Raw genomic sequence first — 17,408 nt, forward strand, 5'->3', positions numbered from 1 at the left:
ATGAAGAGGTACATCAAGAAATGACTTTGCCCACAAAACTGCGTCCAAAAACTTTGCCCACTGTGTAGTAAGCACCCAGAGTCCTCTTGGATGGAGAAAGTGTTTTGAAGAAGAAAACGAGAGTGGAGGTTGTGTTCCCCATTGAGAGGAATTGTCTACTGTCTGTAGACCTGATATCGCCTCATGAGAGGTGTGCTGTCTTCCAGGTGCTCAAATCAAAGATGTGTGATAGGCTATCAAGACTCTTCTGTTCTACAGAACACAAGATTCTAGAAGTGAACTGGCTATGTCGATGATGCTACCAGCAAAGATTTGGATTTCTAGACCATAGAGTGAATTACCTATATGATGAACTGCTTGCTAGAGACTGGTTGCACCTTACAAAAACAGGTAAGCATGTATTTTTGCAGGTGTCTTGCTACACTAATCAGGAGAACTTTGAACTAGATGTTATGACCAGCGGGTGCGGAACCATTGTGCCAACTAACCAGTTTGATTTTGGGATATACCTAAGGGCGTTACCCGACGGCTTCCCGATGTTCATCCTTTAACCTTTGTACAGGCATCTGGCCTTCACTGCGCGGACCAAAGAGGAAGCTACCTCCTGGAATAGTCCAAGTGTGGTTGACAGCTGACCGGCGTGTGTCGGCGACACTGCTACAACGCACCACAAGACAGGGCACATCACATGGTCAGGATAAGGTCCAGTGTCCGGCAGGTGGCGTACAGATGAGATCCTGGTCACAAGTCCGAGGGTCCGGGCAGACAGAGTTCAAGCAAATCCAGGTAACAGTTCCAAGGGTCAGGACAGGCAGAGTTAAAGCTAATCCAAATAACAAGTCCAGGGTTCGGTGCATGGAAGTCAGAAACAGAATATCTTTGCTGGGAGAAAGAAACAAATAAACACCAATACTTTGGCAAGGAGAAGCATCCCCAGTGCAGATAAATAGGAAGGTAATGGCCAATTACCCTGCAGCTGGGTTGAGAACACTGAGAAGGATAACTCCTGCAGCACTGGGAAGCATGAACTCCTGCAATGCTGATGGAAAGTAAATGGCTAAAGAGTTTATACAGGAAGAGTGGTGCGACACCCACGTCTGCGCCGACTAGCGGGAGGATGGCTGCCCCGGGTAACTGGCCAAACACTAGAGCAATATGTGAAGAGAAACAAAAGGCCAGGTAAAAATATGCAGCTACAGTAAAGTAGCAAGAGACTCTGATCAGAAACTAAAATGTCTTTACACAAATGCACAATGCATGGGAAATAAACAAGGGGAATTAGAGCTCCTAACACAGGAAGAGAAATATGTTATAGACATCATGGAAACTTGGTGGAATGATACACATGATTGGAATACAAGGCTTGAAGGATACAACCTTTTTATTAAAAACAGACCTAATAAAGAGGAGGAGGTATTGTGTTGTATGTTAAAATCTCTGTGGAGATCTATGCTTTCCTATCTTCAGTGAATGGTAGTTCTGTAGAAACTGTTTGGGTAGGAATACAAGGAGAGAACAACAAAGGACACTATTGTAGGCATTAACTATTGGCCGCCAGATGGCCAAGTTCTCAAAAAAAGCACGACCTAGTGATCATGAGAGATTTTAACTATTCAGACATTTGTTGGGAATCTCTATCAGGCAAAAGTAATGGGTCCAACAAATTCTTATCCACTCTTGCTGACAACTTTTTAGCTTTCAAAAAGTAGGAGAAAACAAGGGGATGTGCAATCTTGGACCTAATTCTTACCAACGGGGAGGAAATGGTTGAAGAAGTACGGGTGGGTGGGACCTTAGAAGGCAGTGATCATGCTATCCTTGAATTTTCGATTGAAAAGGGGAGGAAGACCTAAGAAGACTCAGACCTCAAGGTTGGATTTAAGAAAGGCAGATATTAATGGACTCAGAGGGTATGAAGGATCAAATGACTGGATGTTCTCAAGGACAGAATGTCCTATAAGGTTGGGAAATATTACAAAATGAAATTCTCAAAGCACAATCGTTAACAATCCTGAAAACAAGGAATAATGGGAAGCATTTAAAGAGACCAGGATGGATGAACACAGAACTTACACACATGCTAAAAAGGAAGAAAAATATGTTTATAGAAGGGGAAATATCTAAAGAAGAATATAATGCAGTCTGCAGAAACTGTAGGTCAAGTGTTAGAAAAGCTAATAATGAATTGAGGCTTGCAACAGAGGCCAAAAGCAATAAAAAAGGATTTTGGGGGTATGCCAAAAGCAAAGGAAAAGTCAATGATGCTATAGGATGTTTACAGGATGAAAATATGTTGAGAAGGCCGACCTGTTAAATTCCTATTTTGTATCTGTGCTCTCTCTGAAAGTAGATGTAACCTCAACTGAACTTCCCTGTGCTATTGGGCGAATAACCGAATGCAGGCTATCTATAAGCAGAGATATGGTGAGGGAACACTTGGCTAACTTTCCCAGAAGATTGGAAAAGGGCAAATGTTTGTATCTTCAAAAAATGGAAGATGGTGAATCCAGGAAACTACAGGCTTGTGAGCCTGACTTCTGTACCATGCAGGATTTTTAAACACATTATTAAATCGCATGCATGCAAGTACTTGGATGAGAATGGAGTAATAAACCAGAGCCAGCGTGGGTTTGTAACATACAAGTCATGCCAGACTAATCTAATTTCCTTATATGGCAGAATCATGGGCTGGGTTGATCAGGCAAATGCAGTGGATATAGTATATCTTGATTTTAGTAAAGCGTTTGACAAAGTAGCTCCTACCATCCTGATTTAAAGAATGACTAAATATAGGATAGACAAGTCAACTGTTAGGTGGATTCACAACTGGTCTGAGTGGTCGTACTCAAAGTGGTCATAAATGGCTACACATACAATTGGAAGGATGCGTTGAAGTGGGGTACTACAAGGCTCTGTCCTGGGCCTAGTGTTGTTTTAACGTTTTTTGTAAATGATCTGGAGGAGGGAATTGAGGAGAAACTGATCAAATTTGTTGATGACACAAAGCTAGGAGAGATAGCTAACATTAGAGAAGAGAGAGAGGATTCTAAAAGATCTTGACAAATTTGAATAGTGGGTGGTGACTAACAGAATGGTATTTAACAAGAAGAAATGCAAAGTCCTACATCTGGGCAAGAAAAATGCACATACAGAATGGGAGGAAATGGGCTAAGCAGCAGCTCTTGTATACCAAAGTCTTTTTTACTAATGGATCATAGAATGAACATGAGTCAACAGTGTGATGCAGCAGCAAAAATGGCAAACACAATTCTGGGATGTATTAAGAGAAGTATAGAGTCTAGTTCACCTGGGGTAATTATCCTCCTCTACTCTTTCTTAGTCAGACCTTATCTGAAAAACTATGTCCAATTTTGGGCACCACAATTTAAAAAAGACATAAACAAACTGGAGCAAGTTCAGAGAAGTTCAACTAGGATAGTGAGTGGTCTGCAAATCCTGTCCTATTAGGAATGGGTAAAGGATCTGGGAATGTTTTAGCTTGCAAAAAAAGAAGGCTGAGAGGAGACTTAATAGCTGTCTACAAATATCTGAAGGGCGGTCACAGTGCAGAGGGATCAGCCCTATTCTCATGTACAGAAGAAAAGAATGCAGCTGATTTCTAGTCAAATACCACACAGATACTACTGATTTGCGAAAATGCTGCGGATTTGGCTGCTTTAATGTTCTAGTGCTGAAAATTCACAGCATTTCCGCTATGTGTGAACAATTTTGGATGACAGAGGTGTGTAATGGGATTCTGTGTGATTTACATCTGCCATAGGAAGGAGTGCAGATCATTAGATGTAAAATGCATCTGAAACTTCTATACTATATGACCTTCTTGATTTATTCTAGTATAAAGCTTTTATTTTCTGTTTCTTCAGGCTTTGTGGCAGTGGTTAACAAGTTAATGAGTGCCCGCTTTGCTCAGCTAGTATCTGCAGCAGAAAGGCTCATATCATCGCTCCCATGGCCATCGACCTATGAAAAGGACACTTTCCTCCGGCCAGACTTCACCTCATTGGATGTAGTTGCGTTTAGTGGCAGTGGCATCCCTGCTGGAATCAACATCCCAAATTGTAAGGTTTATGTGGTTTTGTGTTCTAAGTGCCTACTGAATGAGGCTCATTTAAGCTATTTAAGAAGTACATACAGATTGTGAATAGTTGTATAATGCCATAGGACGAACATGTTAATCTTAAAGGGCTTCTTCAGGCTATTTTGGGACCTCTGCTGATCAGCTGTTTAGAAGGCCACTGTTGCCGGCGAATCACAGGGTATGGCGTGAAAGTGGATTGACCGCCGTGTTGCGGCCCGGCATTGGTAATTGCAGATGCAGCTCTCCTTAAAATCCAGTGAGAGCTGTGCCTGCAATTGCCAGCAGCACCTGCTATGCAGGAGTCGGTGCAATCTGCTTCTGCTTTATACCCTTTTGATTTCTGGTGACAGCAGGCATCCGATCCGCTAATCAGCAGGGTTCCTGAGTATGCGGACATCAAGAACTTCTAACATTAGTTTTTGTGCTATGATCATTAAAAGGGTTGCCTCGCGAAAGCAAGTGGGGTTCAGCACTTCTGTATGGCCATATTAATGCACTTTGTAATATACATCGTGCATTAAATATGAGCCATACAGAAGTTATACACTTACCTTCCCTGCGCTGGCGTCCCCGTCTCCATGGCTCCGTCTAATTTCAGCGTCTAATCTGCTTAGACGCGCTTGCGCAGAAGTGTCTTTTCCCTTCGGTTCGGCAGCAGCGGCGTTCTGGCCCCGCCCCCTTCCACGCGTCATCGCGTAGCTCCGCCCTGTCACGTGTGCCGATTCCAGCCAATCAGGAGGCTGGAATCGGCACACGTGATGGGGCGGAGCTACACGATGACGCGTAGAAGGGGGCGGGGGCAGACCCGAAGGCAGAAGACCCTTCTGCGCAAGCGCGTCTAATCGGGCAATTAGACGCTGAAGTTAGACGGAGCCATGGAGACGGGGACGCCAGCGCAGGGAAGGTAAGTGAATAACTTCTGTATGGCTCATATTTAATGCACGATGTATATTACAAAGTGCATTAATATGGCCATACAGAAGTGCTGAACCCCACTTGCTTTCGCGAGACAACCCCTTTAACTACTATACTTTCTGAGCATGTGATGTGGGTGCGACTGCAAGGGATTGATCTCCTTCCAATGCGAGATGGAACATAAATCATACCCCAATACAGTCCTACATGCCCCAAAATACATCCTACTATTGACCATATTCTGAGGCAGGTCAACTGTCTCAGTTCTGGTGCAATACCAATGCACACAGGCATTCACTGCGCCTCCAGCGGTCAAGAGGTTAACACTATCGCAGATTATAGGTTCTACAGCACCTACAAGGACAAACTTGCTACATTTTTAAGCTTTCATACAAAACATGCAATGCTTATAAAAAGTTACAAAAGGCTAAAATAAGATGACGTGCATACAAGACAAAACCGAAAATGAAGGCAAATACCAGACCTTTCACTAATTAGATTGGCTTAGATTTGCTGAGATATTTTAATAATCCTACAACGTTAAATTGGATTCCTCTGAAGTCTGACCCTTTTTTGTTGGTGGCCCCATTTTATAACTCAAGGCACACCCCATAATAATGTGAGAGTAGATGTTAATTATATGCAGGATAACCTAGTATTGAAGACCTATTTCCCTTATGCTCATGAGAGATCGCCTCCCACCTGAACAGGAAGCGGGAACCTCCCAGATTTCTGTAAAGGCGGGAATACCCTTCACCTCCTCAGTTCCTGTTGCCTGTTTTTGGGGCAGGCTACAGAATGCTGAAGTAGCTACCGCTTGGCTGCCATTACTAACAAGAGTGTCTCCAGATCTCTAAAGGTGGCAGCCTGCAGGGCCCGCTCCCGATCTCCATGTCATTGGAGATTACCTGTGCCTTGTAGCTCTCCACTGTGTAGGCCTGGAGTCATCTGCTTGTCTTCTGCAGCAGATGCTGGGCTTCACTATCTCTGGAGGGGATGAAGGGAAGTTCCTTTCTCTGCCTTGTGGGATCCTTCCCTTATAGTTGTGGTAGAACCCTTTACTCCTGTGTTGCTGCCCCTGGACCGGAGGTTTGCGTCATGGGATCTTCTTTTATCTAGTGTTTCCATGAACAGATGGAATTCAGGTGTGTACTAATTTAGATGATGCCCATTATTACCACTGATTACAGTAAGGGAGCCGAGGAAGAACTGATCGCTTTCAGAGAGGATTTCTAGTCAGTCCAGAGTAGAATTGTCCTGATTAAGGCCCAATGTCCATGGGCAGATTTGAATGGCAGAATCTGCATGGAGCAGCTGCGAGAATGATCTGCAGTTCAAGCCGCCCATAGGGAAACATGGGCGTCTACAACTGAATGAAAGCAGGCGGATTTGATTTGAGGACCTTTTCGGTGTGAAATCAAATCGCAGCATGCTCCATTTCAGTGCTTCATCTGCTGCAGCTAGACAGATCTCAACAGTTGGAAAAATCCATCATGGAGTAGTGCCATGTGAACAAACCCTAAGGGTGCTAGCTCACGCCGTGTCTCTCTGCCATAAAATGAAGGCAGAGCTCTGCTAATTGCCAGCTAGTACCTGGCCTCATCAAATCCAACAGCATGCCAAGTCCATGTGCCAAATGACAGTCGGCTGATCTCTGCCTGCATCTTGCTGCAGAGAAACGCTGTGTTTGATGGCACCCGACAGTTACATTCCTACAATACAGTAATGGCGATGTGTTTGAAGTCTTGCTCACTTGCTATAGCCAATGGGAAGAAGATTTTCCCTATAACTTGGCAGCATTGTCAGCAAAATCCTAGTTGTCCTATTTTTCAAAGACTGATATGGTTGTTTGCTATCCTATCACATACTTGGGTTTGCCAAGTACCTCAGTGATATAATCCTACATTGGCCATTGTACTTGTGAAAACAAATGATTCATTCTAGGCAATAAAGGAAAAATAATTCTCTCGCAATGTGTCTTTCCCAGATGATGACATCAGACAGAGCATTGGATTTAAGAATGTATCGTTGGGGAATGTTTTATCGGTTGGCTCAGCCACTGAACGTGAGAAGCTGACGTTCTTATCAGAAGAAGACAAGGTACAGTGTATAACTCTGGAGCCAAGACAAACCTGCTGTGGAGCAAACGGGCCCACTATGAAATTAACCTTTAGTGTTTGTTATATGCAAACTAGATTCTGAGCCTCGGTGCGAACGAGGACTGATAACTGTAGTGAATAATACCTGTGAAATGCTATGTAAGCGGCGCTACTACATTCAATCTATTTTCCATTCACTTTTTGTGGTTAGTAAGGCTATGTTCGCGTGATGTTTACAGCCTACTATAGAAGGATCTCCTGACATTCACCTCTGACAGAAGTCAATGTAATTCACTGGCGACATACAATGGGAAAATTGGCAATAGCTAATACGTTCCATTGAGGAAAAAATAAGTTCATCGTGTAATCTAAATCTTTATTTAAATCTTAGTCTTCCACAGAGTTGTTGTCTGAAGTTATGGAATATATTCAGGGACCACTCTGTGTAGATAGATATATTATATAGTAATGGTTGTTCTTTTCCTTCAGGACATTTTTATAAAGTACCGTGGTCCATCTTTTGAGGTTCAGGTCGGTCTGCATGAGTTATTAGGGCATGGCAGTGGAAAGCTTTTTGTCCAGGTAAGTTATTTCCTCGTATTATGTGCTTGCTATTTACTGGCAACTTATGCGTGACCTCTGTCCAGTAGAGGCGTGAGTAAATCTATAAGAAGCTGAGATTTTGTAGAAGACTTTTACTCCAGGACATAATATAGCATTTAGATGAATAGCATTGGGAGTGCAGATTATGAGCAGGATCGGGGAGGAAAGTGAGAATTATGAAGAAATATTACTTTGTGCAATAAGTAATGTGTCTCTATAGGTATGGTAACATGTTAACTTTGTGTTTTCCAGGATGAGAAAGGAAGCTTCAATTTTGACAAAGAGAATATAATTAACCCAGAGACTGGGGAGCATGTGAGTATAACTTTGACCAGTACACGTATAATAGTTTTCACGATTGGTTGCTATTTTTACTATGTTTTACATGTCCTTTTTATTCCTAACTTCACTTACACGTTGTATTGCCAGGTGAAAAGTTGGTATAAGCCCGGTGAAACATGGGACAGTAAATTTTCTACCATTGCCTCTACCTATGAGGAGTGCAGAGCCGAGTGTGTCGGGCTGTATCTGTGCGGCAATGAAGAGGTGTTGCGGTAAGAAACCTAGAGTCATGGCATACTTAAAATGCTGTGTACTTGTTTTATCCCATCAGATGAATGATATTGACTGTCATAATACATTGCACTACGTGGTTATCACAGGGCACAAGGCCGGCGTGCCGTTAAGGTGTTAAGCAGTAAACCTATAGGGTTATAGACCTCTATATAGACACTGCTGCCATTAGGCCTTCGTGCATGATGAAATAGACCATGCCAGTAGAAACCGGTCAGTCTAGCATTTGCCTAATTTAATTACATTAATAATCATTCTTTGTGCCTACAGGATATTTGGCCATGGCCTGCCTCAGGAAGCGCAGGATGTTTTGTATGTGAATTGGTTGAATATGGTCCGCGCTGGGTTGTTGGGACTGGAATACTATACACCAGAGACTGGCAAATGGAGACAGGTGTGTTTGAACTCTATTGCTGTTTTAAGACTGACAACTGTGTCATAAGGCTCCTGTTTACATCAGAAATAGCACACAGTGCTGATTCTGTTGTATTATGGATACTACCGGGGCTGGATGGACCCCATTAACTTCCAGTGGGTTCCGTTGTGATCTGATGGAATGTGATAGACTCCATACCAAGCCTCAAATGCAGAGGCTTAAGGTTTTGAGGTTTTATTTTAAGCTAATATATTCAATCGCTTGTTCTCATCCAAAGGCTCATATGCAAGCCCGCTTTGTCATTCTCCGTGTCCTCTTGGAGGCTGCAGAGAATTTTGTCAATGTCACACAAAAGGTCGGAACTGACGGTCGTCCAGATGTACGAGTTTCGCTGGATAGGAACAAGATTATGTCTGTGGGTCGACCAGCCATTCAGCGGTTTCTGCAACGATTGCAGGTAAGAATTAAATGGGTTACAGTGCATCTGGGTTTTCTTTGAGTCACATTACTAGTAGATTGTACTCGGCAGTCTCCATTTCTTGGGTCTTGATTCCTGTTTTATAATCTGTCCCGCACTTCCTCCTTAGGTATACAAGTCTACAGCAGATGTAGACAGGGCTCGTGAGATGTATGATGGATACTCTAAAGTTACAGATGAGGACCCTTACAAGTTTCTCACTCTGCGTGACATCGTTCTACTAAGGAAAGAAGAGCGCAAGTTGTTTGTACAGATAAACACTCGACTGACAGGTGAGTAGGCTGACGCATGCAGTTCTAGGGAAAGCTAGATATATCTTTAGCTGTCATAAAACATCTAAAGCCTACATGCATCCAAATTTTCAGAATTGCTAAAACACACCTACTAGGATCACATAACCTACAAATGTAACAAACTTTAGTAGACTACTTTCAGTGACTTGATGTGTTTAAAAAGCAATTTATTTTGCTGCATTATAATATGTGGCGCTTTAAGGCTGGGTTCACACAGGGCTTAATTGCCACGGAATGTTCGTGCGGACGGAAATTCCGCTCGCTTTTTTAATCCCGGGATTAGCCAGCAAAGTGGACGAGATTTGCAAAAGTCTCGTCCACACACTGCGGCCAAACCACACTGAAATTGCCATGCGGTTTGAAAAATCAAAGACGCAGCATGTCAATTCTTTCTCAGTTTTCGCAGCAGCCTCTCTCCTCTCTATGGGGAGAGATAGCTGCAGCGGAATGCCGATGGCGGAGCCGCTGCAAAATCAGCGGCTAAAGGCCCCGGGTTTTGAAGCTGCGCTCATCCCGTAGAAATCTCACGTTTTTTCCGTGCGGTCATTCTGCAAGATTTCCGCTGGATTTCGGTCCCGTATGAACCCAGCCTTAATGTCAAGTTAGTTTGCTAGGTTTGTACAAGGGTTGTATTTGAAGGGAGATTAGTAACCAGTTATTAGTTTTACAATGTTCTATATACTATATATCTTACCCTTCTACAATTAAAGATGTATCTAATACACTCTGACTTTAATGGCAGCCTGTGTCTACTGGTGAAGTCCACATGTGGTCTGAAAATCTGACTTTCCAGACTGCTGCGTGTGCACTTCCATAGTCTATAGGAGAGCACATACACGGCGGTCTAAAGGGGGTCAGATTTTCGGACACCACAGGATCAGAAGAATTGGTGGGTATAAAAAAAAGAAAACTTCTCCCCCCATTCCCCATCACCTCCCCAAACAGTACAATAACTTTGTTCATGGTGCTGTTTAGTGGTGACAGGGTCTCTTTAAACATTATCACAGCTTAAATGATAAGGCTTGTGATAAATCCTGATATCCTATTAAAACTCAGAATTTTAGCTTTAAAATACCAGGCTTCCAAAATTTGCCAATATTTTAGGTGCAAAATGTGTTTAAAGTCATGGAGTAGCATAAAAACCTTCAGGTTCTCTGCCTGTGTAGTAAGAGGAGAAGCTGCAAGTGGCATTAGCACAAAAGATCAACCTGTTTGTCTGCCTACAGTGCCCAGTGACATAGGGTGGGGGTGATACAAGAGCTTTTCTCTGTTATCACCCCATTTATTTTTTATGAAAAACTGCATGAAGGTGCTCATGATAAAGTGCAGGATGACATTTTTACAATCTGCCAAGTGTTTACTTTTAGAAAATCCGGTATGGAGGTGTTTACATTTTATCATCTTTTTTTGTTGGTTTGAAAAGTTTTTGTTCTGGGAATGAAAGGGTTAAATTGATATACAGATAGTCCCCTACTTGCGAACATTCGACTTACGAATTTCGCTAGATACGAACTATCTGTCCTGCACAGTATGATGTAATGCTATGGCATTACATCATGCTGTGCAGGGACCGGACAGGCTTCTTTCAAGCCTGATAGAAGCCTGTCCGGTCACATCGCGGTTGCTAGGCAGCCGGGGGCCTTCTGAAAGGCCCTAGGGCTGTCTATGCAGAGCGCCTATCAAGCCGTGCGCTTGATGGGCACTCTGCATAGGCAGCCCTGGGGCCTTTCAGGAGGTCCCTGGCTGCCTAGCAACCGCACAGCGTCCCGCGATCTCATCGTGGGACGCTGTACCGGCCCCCTGAACGTCGGGTGCAGGCTGTTTCTTACAGCGGGCACCCGGCGCCAGCAGTTCCGACGAGCCACGCCGCTCCTCAGAACTGTTAACACTTTAAATACCGCTGTCAGAGCGGTATTTAAAACAGTTCAAACGACCAGCGCGGCTCATCGGACTTGCTGCCGTCGGGTGCCCGCTGTAAGAACAGCCTGCACCCGACGTTGTATGGAGCGGGATCCACCCGCAATCCCGCTCCATACTACCATTTGTTCGACTTGCGAACAAATCGACTTGCGAACAGGCTCCTGGAACGGAACCTGTTCGCAAGTCGGGGACCATCTGTATTATATTGTGATCTGTGGTGGTCTAACCTCCTTAGACCCAGACTGATCTGGGAATGAAGGGGTCAAAGTGAGGATTTGGCTGCCACTGATTGTATAGGCAGATGCAGCATGGCTCCAGTCACTTGGATGGGGCTATGCAGTAGTACTATGCATAGATGGTGACTGCAAGTGCTGCTATGATAATAGTGACTGGGCTAATGGACTAAATCAATCAGACCTCCACCGATCATAATGATGGCAAATTCTAGTGATTTTTTTTCCTCACCCTTTGATATAGGAATACCTCTTTAACACCCCAGAAAATAACTTAAGTGTTACTGAGCTGGATAGGAAAAGTAATAGAATCTGCACGCCCTCTTCTGACATTACTCCTTGGTTTGCAGATATAGGCTGAGGCATTACCTCAGTCTTCCTGTTCTATCTGCCCCCTACACATAATACTAAGAGCTTAATGCTACATTTTTAAGTGCCTAAAACTGGAGTTGGACCAGAAAGACAGTAGAAATAGGTGCGAAGGAGCCGAGGGCTCTCAGTAATGACATTGTGTAGAGCACATGCAGGGGCGGGCAGAGCAGGAAGTCTAGGACTTGCAGCTTCAACCAGCAGGGATGTCAGCAGGGAAAAGAAAACTTTCTGTAACGTGTAACTATTTATATTTCCTGTGGTTTTAGCCTATTAATATTCAAAGTCCAACATCTGCAATAATAAAGCGGTGTGCTAAATCCTGAATCTTCTTATGTGTTTTTGTTTTCTGCTCTTTTCCATTGTTGCAGGAGAGAACGTGGAAGTTTTGCGTTATGACAGCAGTCCCTCCGGACTGATCACCTCTGTCCTGCAGAGGTTTTGTAATGATGAGGAGGAACTGGAGAGAAAAATGCTTGAACTGAACTATGCAGATGCCTTCTACTGGGCGAAGGAGAACAGCAGATGAGTTGTGGGGACAGCGGTCAGCATTCTGCAGGACTGTGCTGTGAGAGGATCAGTGAAGCTCTGCACAGCACATAAGCAATCTGTGTGGTGGTATCATGAAGGGGATTAAATTCAACAGTAATCATTTGGACAGGGCAAAAAAGGCAATATTTTGAAACAACGTGGTTTTCTTCATGGAGTCCCATGCAACAAGAAGATTAGTGAAAGGTCACTATATATGGCTGTCACTGAAAAAGTATTTTTCCTCTGAAAGATAATGATGGGTTAACCTGGAGAAAGAAAAATAAACACGGCCTTACAAAGTTAGTCCGGATTGATATTAATACACTAACATATAGTATAGAGTCATAAGAAAAAACTTCGTACACCCTCTTGAATTCTATGGTTTTATGAATCAGGACATAATTTTTTTTTAAAATAGTCGTCAGGTCTTAAAATTAGGTAACAGCAACCTCAGATGAATAACACATGGCATCACACTGTCATTATTTAACAAAAACTAGGCTAAAATGTAAAAGCAGTGTGTGAGAAAAATTAAGTACACCCCATGAAACAATAGCTTGTAGAACCACCTTTAGCAGTAATAACTTGAAGTAGTCGGTTTCTGTATGACTTCCATCAGTCTCTCAGAACGTCCTGGGGGATTTTTGGGAAACTCTCCTTTACAATGTTGCTTCAACTCTTTGAGGTTTGCGACCATTTATTTATGCACAGCTCTCTTATGGTCCTGCTTTAAGGTCTGTTATTTTGATGCAGATCTGCCGGTGTGCTTGGGATCATTGTGCGCAAATGTTTCCCTTTAGCTTTTGGATGGATGGGCTAATTTTTGACTCTAGAATACTTTGGTATACAGAGAAGTTCTTGGTCGGCGCAATGACCGCATGATGCCCATGTTTTATGACTGCAAAACAACCCCTAATCGTCACCCCTCCGACGCCATGCTTGACAATTGGTATGAGGTGTTTGTGCTGATATGCTGTGTTTTGGTCTTTGACAAACTTGGCTCTGGGCATTAATGGCAAACATCTCCACTTAAGTCTCATCATTCCGGAAGACTTGTGGTTTGTTCATATGCAGATGTGCTGCCATGTTCTTTTTAGAAAGACTATTCTTTCTCCTGGTAGCCCTTCTAAACAAACCATATGTACTTGTTAAGTCTTTTTCTAATTCTCCTATGATGCACTTGAATATTTAACGTGCTAACTGAGGCTTTTTATTTATTTTTTCTATTTTTTCAGTTTCTCTGAGCATTGCGTGGGTGAATTTGCTGGGATGCTCACTCCTAGGAAGGTTAACTATCTTGAATGTTTTCCACTGTAGAATGATGGTCTCCAAATTGTTTGAAAATTGCCACGTAACCCTTCCTTGATTTGACGGATGGCAACACTTGCTGTCTTTCAGATCATTGCTGACGTCTTTCCTTTTAGGCATTGTGTTAACACATGCCTGAATGCTCCAGACCAGCAAACTACCGAAACCTCTGGTTTTACAGAGGCATTAACACTTGATCAGTTAATCAAGGACAATTAATTAGTAGCATCTGCCTGCTATACTTACCCTTTACAACCCTATGGCTCCTATAAAAGTTTACTTAATTTTCACACACTGCTTTTGCGTTTTGGTCTATTTCTTTGTTAAATAATGACACAGTGTAAGTTGTCATGTGGTGTTGCTCATCCGAGGTTCTATTTAACTAATTTTAAGACCTTCAAAGAACCAAATGTTGTGTTTTTGTTTTTTTTTGTTTTTTTAAACCTACTGATATGTAAAACCACAGAAGTCATATTTTCTCATGACTGTATATCTACACAAAGTATAAACATGACCTTTACTTTTTACAGCTGGAAGAAGAATGAAAGCCGAGCTGTGATTGTGTTTCTTTTTTGTTTTGTTTTAAATTCTAAACTGGGCATTATTATTACTTATATATAGCTCTGTAGATAGCCCATTTTAATGGTCATGAATACTGATGAATGGGTTAATTTAAGCAATGTCAAAGTGTATTTCAGAATATTTATGGTGAAGAAAGTGCGCCAACAAAATCCTGTATTAACTGATTCTTCACCAATTTGTGAACAGATGAGGAATTAATAGAAAGTTATTTTCTGCAAGATGGTGCAATGTGCTGCCCATCTAATCTGTAGCCACAAAGATCACCAAACCTGATCTCATCTTGTGGGGTTACCGAAGGTCCGTGTATACAGCAATAAGTCACAAACGGAGAGAGTCTGGTAACAGTATGGTCAAGTAAAATGTTTAAAAATACTAAACTCAAACCCCTTTTTTTTTTTTTTTTCCAAAATTCAAAATATTTTATGTAAAACCAAAAATGAAAAATGTACACATAATTGGTATTACAGTCTCCATAGTCACATAAACTAAAATTTATAATTTCTTGGTTGTGTCATTGGAGGTGGGGGGGGACAGCAAAAACCTTGTGTATACCTCTTGCCACTAAGAGGCTGCTACGAAGCAAAGTAAGTTGACTCCTCCTCCTACTAGCTATAGTCGTCCTATAGCCATTCAGTTAAATTTGTTTTAACTTGGTGTCCATAGGAAGTATACCTACAGCAGAAAGGTCTACACGATCCTGGTGTGCCTTGGACTTCTGGGTTCACCGGGTGACAGAATCTCCCTATTACCCTAGTAAGGAAGGACATCAAGGTTGCCACTTCCCTACCTCCCAAAGTCAAGATGGCACAAAGAAGCCCTAATTTTTCTGTGACCCACCAGCAAAGATCCTTTCGCTCAGATTCCCTGGAATCATAGTAACATAGTATGCAAGGCCGAACAAAAATACATGTCCATCCAGTTCAGCCTATTCCCCCCCCCCCCCCCATGTTGATCCAGAGAAAAGCAAAACAAAACTGAGGTGGAAGCAAATTTCCTCCCTGACTCCAATCTGGCATTCGGAATAATGCCTGAGTCAGCAACCCTTCAGCGGCTAATAATGATAACATATAATATGGTATCACTCAAAAAAAAAAAGGCGTCCAGGCCCCTCTTGAACTCTTTTATCGAATTTGCCATCACTACGTCCGCAGACAGAGTTCCATAGTCTCACTACTCGTACAGTAAAGAACCCCCTTCAATGAAGGTGTAGAAGCCTTCTTTCCTCTAGATGCAGAGGATGCCCCCTTGTTACAGTGACAGTCCTGGGTATAAATAGATGAGATCTCTGTATTGACCTATGATATATTTATACATAGTTATTAGGTTGCTCCTCAGCTGTCTTTTTTTCTAAACTAAATAATCCCAGTTTTGATAACCTCTCCGGTTATTGTAGTCCACTCATTCTGTTAATTATGTTAGTTGCCCGCCTTTGTACCCACGCAGGCTCTGATATGTCCTCCTTGAGTACCGATGCCCAAAACTGTCCACAATATTCCATGTGTGGTCTAATCTGTGACTTGTAAAGAGGATGAACAATGTTCTAGACCTCTTTTGATGCACCTCATGATCCTATTTGCCTTGGCAGCAGCGGCCTGACACTGGTTGCTCTAGTCAAGTGTACAGTGAAATAAAATCTCCAAGTCCTTTTCCATGTTAGTTTTGCTCAGTGGTTTCACATTTAGAGTGTGATAGTGACATAGATTTTCCTGCCCATGTACATAATAACTAGAGATGAGCGAGTATACTCGCTAAGGCACTACTCGCTCGAGTAATGTGCCTTAGCCGAGTATCTCCCCGCTCGTCCATAAAGATTCGGGGGCCGCCGCAGCTGACAGATGAGTTGCGGCGGGGAGCGGGGCAGAGCGGGCGGGAGAGAGGGAGAGAGAGATCTCCCCTCCGTTCCTCCCTGCTCTCCCCCGCAGCTCCCCGCCCCGCGGCGGCACCCGAATCTTTCGGGACGAGCGGGGAGATACTCGGCTAAGGCACATTACTCGAGCGAGTATACTCGCTCATCCCTAATAATAACCTTACATTTATCAGTGTTAAACCTTATTTGCCACTTTTCTGCCCAAGCTCCCAACTTCTCCAGATTCTCTTGCAATCGCTTTGTGCCCTTTCTTTACGTAGTTTTCCATCATCTGCAAAACCAGTTATTTTTCTTGAGGTACTCCAAAATAGCTTCTTTTAGAAACCCTTCAAACATTTTACCCACAATAGAAGTAAGACTTGCCAGCCTGTAATTTCTAGGTTCACTTTATGAATTGCCTTCCCCTACCAAAGGGAAGTGAGAAATAAAGAAGAATTGGGCTGGATATTGAAGCCATGTGGCACATGCCTCTGGGAAGGTAAGTTATGCTGGCCCATAGTTTGACCTTATTTTAAGGCCCCTGTCTTTTCCTTGGCTTCCCACTCCAAATGCAACCGACTCTCTTGGAGGAGGGACTGTGTGCCGTTACCTTTCAGGAGGGTGTGGTGTTATTTCCCTTAGGTTGGCCCTTCCATGAACTGTGCCGAGCTTATGGGGAGTTCCGACCATTTTTTTTTCCTTCTCGGGCTGACGCTCAGTCCGATCGCTTCCATTGGTTGCCACTACGTGACAAACATTGATTGCCCAGTGCCCTAACGGCTTTGCTCAACTTTTGGCCCCTCTATGCTATTTTTGATCGCTTTTTTCTTTCATCTGGCCCTTGTTGCGTTACGAGACGGTGTTCCCTTCCTATTTGTGCTAGGAATACTCTTGCTCTGATAGGGATTTGAAGTCTGCCTCCATACAATTGGCTGAGACTTTTGTATCTACTCTAACTCCTTCCTATGTAAAATCTCACCCCCCACGTCTACTATGCGGAACATGATCTACAATCATAAATTGTATATTTTATTTATATAAATTGATAATCGTTTGAGATATATAATATTTGTGACTCTATGCACTTGCATTATTAATTGCTTAAAAAGGTTCAAGAAAACAAACGTTGCAATGGGGGAATATTACAGGTCATATTTTTTTTGGAGGGAGGGGAGGCTTTTTT

The 17,408-nt window shown here is 42.9% G+C and overlaps 1 protein-coding gene across 1 annotated transcript in view; it reads left to right on the forward strand.

Annotated features, from left to right (window-relative positions):
• Nucleotides 1–12,792, forward strand: part of DPP3 (dipeptidyl peptidase 3) — a 34,855-nt gene extending 22,063 nt beyond the window's left edge. Inside the window, exons 10-18 of the mRNA XM_066582278.1 lie at nt 3,885–4,079; nt 7,002–7,114; nt 7,603–7,695; nt 7,969–8,031; nt 8,146–8,270; nt 8,560–8,683; nt 8,943–9,122; nt 9,253–9,415; nt 12,330–12,792. Coding sequence (XP_066438375.1) covers nt 3,885–4,079; nt 7,002–7,114; nt 7,603–7,695; nt 7,969–8,031; nt 8,146–8,270; nt 8,560–8,683; nt 8,943–9,122; nt 9,253–9,415; nt 12,330–12,487 — 1,214 coding nt within the window. The 3' untranslated portion in view covers nt 12,488–12,792. The remainder of the gene's footprint in view (nt 1–3,884; nt 4,080–7,001; nt 7,115–7,602; nt 7,696–7,968; nt 8,032–8,145; nt 8,271–8,559; nt 8,684–8,942; nt 9,123–9,252; nt 9,416–12,329) is intronic.
• The last annotated feature ends 4,616 nt before the right edge of the window (nt 12,793–17,408 follow it).

The sequence above is a fragment of the Eleutherodactylus coqui genome, chromosome 11 (assembly GCF_035609145.1).
Source record: "Eleutherodactylus coqui strain aEleCoq1 chromosome 11, aEleCoq1.hap1, whole genome shotgun sequence".
NCBI classification, from domain to species: Eukaryota; Metazoa; Chordata; class Amphibia; order Anura; family Eleutherodactylidae; genus Eleutherodactylus; species Eleutherodactylus coqui.